This window comes from Calonectris borealis, chromosome 2 (assembly GCF_964195595.1).
Source record: "Calonectris borealis chromosome 2, bCalBor7.hap1.2, whole genome shotgun sequence".
Lineage (NCBI taxonomy): Eukaryota > Metazoa > Chordata > Aves > Procellariiformes > Procellariidae > Calonectris > Calonectris borealis.
Genome location: NC_134313.1, coordinates 25,680,029 through 25,688,907, shown reverse-complemented (window position 1 = coordinate 25,688,907; position 8,879 = coordinate 25,680,029). Strand labels below are relative to the sequence as shown.

At 39.3% G+C, this 8,879-nt stretch overlaps 1 protein-coding gene across 2 annotated transcripts; it reads right to left on the bottom strand.

Annotated features, from left to right (window-relative positions):
• Positions 1-944: 944 nt before the first annotated feature.
• On the bottom strand, positions 945-8,822 carry RIDA (reactive intermediate imine deaminase A). Of its 2 annotated transcripts, XM_075141398.1 has the most exons (6): positions 8,686-8,822; positions 5,337-5,442; positions 4,721-4,775; positions 3,775-3,843; positions 2,076-2,131; positions 945-1,647 (listed from the first exon to the last, which is right to left on the bottom strand). In XM_075141398.1, the coding sequence occupies exons 1-6, from the start codon at positions 8,748-8,750 to the stop codon at positions 1,585-1,587; spliced, it is 414 nt and encodes a 137-aa protein (XP_074997499.1). In that variant the 5' UTR covers positions 8,751-8,822; the 3' UTR covers positions 945-1,584. The 2 variants fall into 2 exon arrangements, with proteins under 2 accessions (XP_074997499.1, XP_074997500.1); XM_075141399.1 differs by lacking the exon at positions 3,775-3,843 and having other exon boundaries at positions 8,686-8,811.
• Between the last annotated feature and the right edge of the window lie 57 nt (positions 8,823-8,879).

Genomic DNA, 8,879 nt, shown 5'->3' with positions numbered 1-8,879 from the left:
TATACTGTTGGTTTTGTGGCTTACCAAAATTGAGTGAGTTTGGTCACACAAGGCGGACTAGAAAGAGATTCTGAAGTGCGCAGTCATGGCGCACCGGCATACAAACAGCAGCCTCTGGAAGGAGCAGCCTACAGGATTCCCTCTCACAGTACATTTGATAAAGCAGGTCCATGTTTCTACCACTGAAACGGTACATTCTCCAAGCTGCTGTATATAGCTATTTTTATTTTCTACACAAAGAAAGTGAAGATACAGTGACAGTAGCATCCCATATGTAATTGGATGGCCATCTTCACAGAAGAGAGCAAAACAAAGACATTGAGGTGGACAGACTACCACAGAAAAGAATTTCTGCTCATTTCCCACTGAATAAACCAATACTGTGCTTAGTCATATGGCTGTGGGGAAGACAGGGAACCAGTTTTACCATGAGGTAGCTGACTTTCAAACTAGATCCTTAAAAACACGGTATCCATTTCTAATTGGTTAGAAGATAAATGTGGAGGGATGGGATAACTTACTAGCATCACCACTCTGACTTCTCAATATTGCTTAATCACCCCATCAAGCAGATGCTTCTGTCCTTAATGGCAGAGAGAAAAATACTAAGAACTGTAATGCCATGGTAGCTGAAAGCTTCCTGTCTTGGAGGATTATTTTCATCCTTAGCTATTAGGAGACAGATAATAAAGCTATTCTTTCGGTTTGAATTATTTCTTATTGAATAAGCAAGATACGGACTTTTTTGTAATGGAGTATCAAAGCATAACCAGGAAAAGAAAAAGTTGTTCCCAGAATAGGCAAGCACAGTTTTACAGCTACAATTATAATTTATTCTCATTAAACACGATTATTTTTTGATGTTTTGTTTTGTTTTTTAAATCAAAAGATAGTAAAAGTTGAATTGCTGTGAAAAAGGCTATGAAAAAGGTTACAGGTAGAGATTCATTTACAGCTGATTTATAAAGTTAGCACTTTATTTCAGAAAAGCGTAATTTTCTTCTTTCTGAAATTAATATTAACTTTCTTAAGCAATTGCTTCCATATGAAAAAAATGTGAGTCCCAACAGTAGTCTATTCTGTAAAGAAAGAGTTTAAGATAGTTCAGAAACAAATACAGCAAAATTCCCCGAAACACAAAAGTGAAAATGTATGCTAAGCAATTCAAGTGTGTTTTTCCATTTGTCATTTTTTCTTATTTAAAATTGTTACTAAAAACCTACTATTACAAATCATTACAGTTTTCCATATCCAGATCACCCATAGTATAACTGTCATACGCTCACCCAAACGCGTACGTAATATCTGAACATCCAGTCACCATCACAAAGTAAAGGCCCTGTCCTGCAATCAAGCTCGGCTGATTTTAGCAGGACTCCTGGAGGTTTCAGGGTGCATAGAACTCCCTGCAAGCTTGTATTTTAGAGAATCCAAGGCCACAATCCAGAAGAAAGCACCTTTCCTCAGTAAGTTTAATAATTTCAACTGTATGTAACTGCTGGTAGTCAATTGTAGGAATAGGATGTAAGGGAGCAGTATTAAATCTAAAACTGCCGTCGTAGGATATTCAGTTTCTATTTATAGTCAGGCTGAAGCATCTTGCAGGGGTCCCTGAATGGCAACAGCTTCAATCTCAACTCGGGCACCCTGTGAGAAAAGAAGCAGGAAACATATTAGGAATTTAATATATCTATTTTATGAAGCAAGTGGATGTGTAACAACCTTGTAAGAACAGAGTGACATTTGAGGGAGATTGTACTTCTGACAGTTGTATTACTAATTTAGCAATGTTAAGTAGCACTGAAAATTCACTTTACTCTTACTTAAGTATCATAACCCCTTATTTCTAGTGTTGTAGCCATCTTCCACCATAAAGAAATGTATCTCTCATATTCAGATCTCTTATCATGTGTGAGAATAAGACTGGTATATTAGAAAAAAACTAAATACTTAAGAGTCTTCATTAAAATAATTGCAATTGAAGCTATTCCAGAATAAGAAAAGCTGTCAGAATGCTTCAGCAGTAAGGAATTTCACAAAATTCATTTTTTTGTAGGCAGAAAAGTGACACTTACTTTTGGCAAAGCGGCAACCTGATAGGCTGCTCTGGCTGGGAAGTTTGTCTTGAAAACTGTAATTTAAACAGAAGCATCCACCAATCACTGAACTTTGCTTGATAAAACACAGTTCAAAGTAATCTGTATAAAATGCAGTCATTGGAACAGTTTCAGGTTCAAGGCTACAAGACAAATAGTCTTCTGTGCCAGCTATCATTTCCCCCTTGTTGGTTTTTTTTGGTCACTGGCTGGTCTAACATCTCAGCAAGCTACCATTCACTATCGAGAAGGCAGCTACAGTTGTGACCTAGCGGCCAGTGATAACTTGCACTCTGCTGACACTGCATGGCCTTAACACCAACTTGGCTGAAAAAGAAAGATTAAATCAGAATGGTGATCATCCAATTGCAAAGACCAGACAGTGGGAGAGGGCTTTCACAGACAGAGCAAGAAGGAGAAACAGGCCCCTGCCAAAAGAGTCATGAGCAAAGATCCCAGATTTGCCTGAAGTCAGCAGGGGCCAATCTTACTCATATCAAAGGAGGGCGGAGTTAAAATAGGCCCTTGACCTATTCCTCCTTGACCTATTCACAATTAGGCCTGGCACTCAAGGATATTAAAAGAACAGGGCGGGGGAGAGGGGGGAAGAAAACAGAAAGGGTATATTGGTCAAGATATAAGAGTTGAATGTATAGAATCATAGAACAGTTTGGGTTGGAAGGGACCTTTAAAGATCATCTAGTCCAACCCACCCCCCTGCCATGGGCAAGGACATCTTTCACTAGATCAGGTTGCTCAAAGCCCCGTCCAACCTGACTTTGAACACTTCCAAGGAATTTGCATAATTAAATGAAAGTTTTACTAGTGAGAGCTAACACTAAGCTCAGAAATGTTAATTTCAGGGTCCTGCACTGACAAGGCAGGATAATAACTCACAATCAAAGAACAGCAACAACTGCTTTCTTGAACTACAGGTAGGAGGCAACAAGTAACCAAGTATCCAGCTGGGTTTTTTTTACCCTGCTTAAATGCACACACAATTCCATTTTGACATGCAGAAGACTATGCTGATAGCTCATAAATAAAAGACTTCATCCAAGACCAGATGTTGCTATCTAATTAAAGCCCAAAGCTATATAAATAAGGAACTTCTGTGCATACTCTCCCAAATTCTTCTGCAAAATATGGCTCATCAATAGGAATCACCTATTTCAGTCTACATTCAGTTTTGTTAACCAAGCATTATTCTTTTTTTTCTCTTAAGTGGAGCAGCGTGGCTCATCCTCATATAAAAAGTGAGCCCTGTCCCATAACAATAACCCACAAATCGTTCAAAGATACAAACAGACTTTAAAGAAATGGAGATACAAAATCGGAAATTAAGCATTTGAAGGCTCCCTACAGTAGAATTATATTAGGGACAACACAGCATCTATCAAGGTAAAGAGGCATGGAAGATCATCCTGTAGGAATAGCAGGAGTTGATCTTCACATGACAGTGAGCTAGTGGGATGGTAGGACACAAATCCACAAGAAATTGGGCTGTGCTTGATCTGGTGCTTGCAAATTAATTTTTTTTTTTTAAATGTTATATTTCTACTGGAATCTCAAAGAATCTGGAACTACATCATCTGAGTCACTAAAACACTTTGCTTACTGTGAATATAGTTTGTTCCACAAGCCTTGCTGGTAAAACAGAAAGAAAAGATCTACTTACATTGTTTGTAAATATCATTAATGTCATTGAAGTCCTTCATGTCTGCCATCAAAACCGTAGTCTTCACAACTAGAAATTACGTATCTGCAGTTATTTTGAACCTCTGACTTTTATACAAAAGTTGAAAATCTTTAGTGCATTTCTTGCTTTTATTTCATAAATTTCTCTCAAATATTCTAAACATTTTGAAAAATTTTGCAAACAGGTATTGACCATTAGAGCTACCACCTAGAGAACCATCTAAAATATCTGAATACCTAGTACATAATAAAACTTTAAGGAACTAGACATTCCTGGCCAGCTCTGAAAATATCTGTCTTAAATTTTGTTCTAAGTCCAATTCTTCCAAGAGGCACAGAACTGATAAGCAGGTCAAACAAAAAAAAGCTGTTGTAAGCCAACTGTTGGCAAAAATTACATCATATATAATAACTGCTGCCAAAAAAAAAGTCCATAAAAGGCCTGAAGATATAGTCTATGCTAGAATTTTTTACCCATGACTGTCCAAGCCAACATTAATCCTGGTTTGGCTCCGCTATTAGAGTCCTCCTGAAAAAAGGTACTGAAAGTGCCTAGAATATTAACACCATTGATACAGACCTGCTTTTACCTTGAGCAAAGTCTAGGGTGCTTAAAATGTCTGTAGTCAGTTGCAGCTCTGTCTATACCTGAGTTTCATCAGCTAGAATTAAAATATTAGTACTGTGGACAGGAACTTATGATGAAAAGTAGTGTCCCATTGAACACTTGCACGTTGATTTACTACTTTTCTTTTTTAACCCAGACTTATGATGCCTTTTGTCTCCTTCAGCTATTGATAACAACTGCATGTTTAGCAAACAGCTTTTTTATTTTTTCTTTCTTTAAAAGGTCACTTAATTATTTTTTTTTTAATGCAGGTAGGTAAAAACAACCACTTGTTTGCCACCATCACCGCAACACTTACCATTGCCATAGTCACAGCCTGCAGCTTTCAGGATTTCTCCCATGTTTTTTAGAGCCTAATGAAAAATGAGACAAAAATCTTTAAGTATCAGCTGGGTTGTATTTAGGTAAATATGAGTTGTAATCTGGCTATATCCATGTTATAGTATAAGTTTACCCAGCAAATCTTCAGCTGTCATCAGTAAGCAAAATCAGAAATAGATTAAAAAGTAAATTAATAAAAGGGAGCTTCTAATAAACCACAAATATTAAACCGTCCATTCATTAGATGTAAATGCATGATGCAGTGCCATCTCATCCTACCTATTACCTCACACAACCTCTTTGCTGCTGGAGGAACAAACCTTTCCCTATCTCAAAGCCACAGTTTTTACTAGGGTCTGAACCTTTGTTACAAACATTGGTTCTTTCCTACATGAAATACAGATTCCTCCCCTGACCCCCATGGTTTTTGAGTAGAAAGTGACACGGATAGGATGGAATGACTTCCTCCTGCTTTTCCCTCAGCTTGGAGGATGTGAAATGCACTCTCTTGGGCTCTTCAATTTCTCATAAGTCCATGTTTAACTAAGCACATGCCAACTCGATTACAAGTTTATTGCTAGAAGACATCTTACCTGCTTAGCTTCTTCCTTTGCCCCTCCAGAGACAAGCTGCCCAGTGGAAGGTTCTATACCTATCTGTCCTGCAATGTACATCGTCCGGTCTACCAGCACTGCTTGGCTGAAAACATAAGTGACATTTTAGGTTTAACGTTTCCTCATCGAAACATTTAACAATCTAAAAGCACACTTCGCATTTTCTTCAGTAGTATCTCAGAAAGATAGAGGACTTAGGTTATGCGTGCACAAGTACATACAGTCATACATTCAATCTGCTTATGCCTTGGGAGACCTGGGATTAGATCACCTATGGAAAGACATAGCTACATTAGTATAGTTCTGGTTTTGAGGTAATAAACCCTCTTTCTTGAAAAGGCAAAAGGCATGAGTGCAGCAACACAACACTAAACACAGCTTTCACACTGCAGATAGCACAGAGGGGAGGCAGAGTAAATAAACATCTTTTGCACTTGCCCAGATATATATTCCATCCCAGTTTGATAGGTAGACAATACCTTTCATCTACATCCTGGCTGCAGAGCAATGAAGTTTAAAAAAAAAAAAAATTAAAAAAAAACCCCAAACTGATTAGTAAATTTACCATTTTCTTCTCAAATGGGCACCATGATAAATGAGTTACAGCTATGAGGTGAAGCCCTGCACACTAGTTCTCTGGCATTATTCCCCCGGAGTCATGAATTTGGCCCATCAGCACACCACCTTGATCACTCGATTCCCAGAACAATCACTGTCCTCTCACAAAATAACCTGGATGACCTGTTGGCTGGGTTAGTTCAGAAGAATGCAGAATTCAAGCTATTTGCAAAACATTTTTATATAAATGTCAGATGTGTTTTTGCTGAAGTAGAGTTGGCAATTATTAATGTGTCTAATTACCACAAAGAGATCAAAAGATTAAATCAAAGATTTAAACTACCTAGCAAACATTATGGAAGAGATATAATTTACTTCTCTTCAGCTGCTAATTAAAAATATTTTAGAAATTACAGAAAGATTCTTCTGAAAGTGATGTGGTGTGTCAACGCTATTTTTCTTATATCTTCCCTTCCACAAGAAAATGCACAGAGAACCATGCAACAAGAAGTTATGAGCTCTCTAAAAAAAAAAAGAGATTGTCTTTTACTGCTTATTATAAAGCAAACAACACAACGAAACATTTATCCCAGCAAAGGCATTTGGACAGTCCTAAATCACAAATAATTGGGGAAAAAACAAGCTGAAGCCTTCTGACACCACTGCCAGATCAACACCTGCAGCAGTCTTATTGGGTCCCCTTCTCTGCTCCTCAACTTTCTTCTCTTGCTATGCTTACCAGTGGAATCCTCCGTTCACTAAGACTATTAACAATTTACCAACGAAAGGGTATACTTCTACTGTAGTCAAATGCATGAGTGAAGCTCAGAGAAACTTCAGCTACACCCAATCACACTTTAACTGCAGATGTATCCTATAACTAGGGTCAATCGTACCTACTCTTTAATCTCCGATTCAGCAGAGATCTGAGTGTGTGCCTAAAGTCATTCAGGTTTCCGTATACCTAAGTGCATAACTGGACGGACATTATGACCTTAGAAGAACATCATCCATCAGAAAGATGGTGTTAAGAATCATGCTCTTTAAAGACAAGGACTGCAAAGTTAATCAGATCTTCTTTATACAAATGATTGTTGATACAAGAGCAGTATCTCTGCTGTGTCTTTTTAGAAGTTTAATATCATTAATGAGATGTGTATATATATATATACACACACACATGTACACACTCACATGTATAAGTCTTTTTATATATCTATCTACCTACATATCTAAAGGTACTGGAAATAGGATGCAGTAGAGGAAATAGAAAAATACATTAAACACAGGTCACCAAAAAGCATACTGAAGGGCTGTAGCAGAACTTGGAATGCAGCCCATCCATCCCAATTCTTCATTCCACATTAAGCCCTCATTCCTCTGTTACCATGCTCAGACTCCACAGCAGAGATGTAGCAGTTATTTCTTGTGCAACTTTTGCTCAGTGGACTTTGACAAATTTACTGAAACCTGATAAACTAAGTTAGTGATAAACTTACTGATGTTAGACCCATCATATAATTAACAGGCTGCATAATAAGGAGTATTTCATCAAGAACTACCAATAAGCACAAAATGTTGGAGTGCCATTAATCCACAACAGAAGTGGAGAGCTATGTTGAAGGCAGGCCAGTTGGGTGTGTGCGCGTGCAGCTGAAGAACTGTTGCCTTCCCATGTCTTAGATGTTCTCCTAACTACAAGCGATGCCAGGCTCCTGGCTGCAATCCAGTTTATTGTTGACAGAAGTTAACCTTCATATCATGTCTCTCTGCCTCTACACTTTGTATTTCTCCATCTTTTTAATTTCTATAAGGAACACACAGCTTGACGCTCATGAAGCTCAGTTTCAAAGTAACGGAGACAAAAATGCACCTGGAAGGCACTCAGATGCTACAAGATGCTACTCCTTAAACCAAGGGAGTCCGAGTTTATATTGGGAAAACAAAGCCTGAAAGTAGAATTAAAAATTCTTAGAAAATGTCCTGGTAAGAATCCCTCAGTACCTTAGATATAGGAGTCTACTATAGTTATTGAACATTTTTTTCACGTTCAAATAGCAGAGAAACCTTTCTCCAATTAAAATAGGGATTTTTTTTTACTTACATTCAGAACTGTTGCAACTAACAACATGTGAAAATGTTGAACAACATCTTATATATTTTTACAGCAGGTAGTTTTTAGACTGAAAAGCATTTAAACCTTCTGGCAGTCACATTCAAAATAAGAAAAGATTTGCAGTTCCCAGGCAGTGAAATCTCCAACTGCCAAAGCACATCCTGGACAGGGCTCAGTCTTCACTGTCCCTCACCTCCAGAGACAGCATTCACTGCTCACTTGCCTATGCAACATGCTTTTTCCTAGGCAAGCTTTTTTTCCCCTTGAGATGAATCATTCTTTCTCTTGCTTTTTTTTTTTCATTCATTGCTTATCACTGATTTCAGAATTATTTTCCCAAACTGACTTCCTGAGGGACATTTTAAAACCTCACCTAAACCGATCAGGACCGCTCCTCCCCCCCAGCCAGGCCGAAGTTCGCCGCTAGTACTGCAGACCCACCCGTGCAGTAGGGACCCAGGCGTTCCTTCGGGGGGGGGGGGGTGGTGGTGTTACTGGAGAGGAGATCGGTCCCTGCACCGGGGGGGCACCCTCACCGCAGCCCCCAGGGCTGCCTGACAGGCCCCCCTCCAGGGACCTCGAAACCCTACCGGCAAAACCTGCTCCCGCTCACTCCTGTTTCTTCCAAAAGACCCCCCTCTCGCTAAGGCATACCTGTAGGGACCCAGTGCGGCAGGGGCCTTAGCAGTGCTGATTATTTTCTTCACGAGCGAGGCCATAGCTGCTGCCGCCAGCCCGCTCCTGCCCTCTCCTCAGCACCCCACCAACTGCCTCCTCCCCCCGCCCCCTCCCTAATACCACCCCGCCGAGGTTTCTGGGAAATGTAGTCCTCGGGGGTGGTGGTGCTG

Excerpts from the sequence above, each read along its gene's own strand:
- RIDA (XM_075141398.1), bottom strand. The coding sequence starts at position 8,750 with ATGGCCTCGCTCGTGAAGAAAATAATCAGCACTGCTAAGGCCCCTGCC. Across the intron at positions 4,776-5,336 it reads CAAAGGAAGAAGCTAAGCAG|GCTCTAAAAAACATGGGAGA; the intron begins GTAAGATGTCTT and ends ATTTTTCATTAG. Across the intron at positions 3,844-4,720 it reads AGGCTGTGACTATGGCAATG|TTGTGAAGACTACGGTTTTG; the intron begins GTAAGTGTTGCG and ends CGTAATTTCTAG.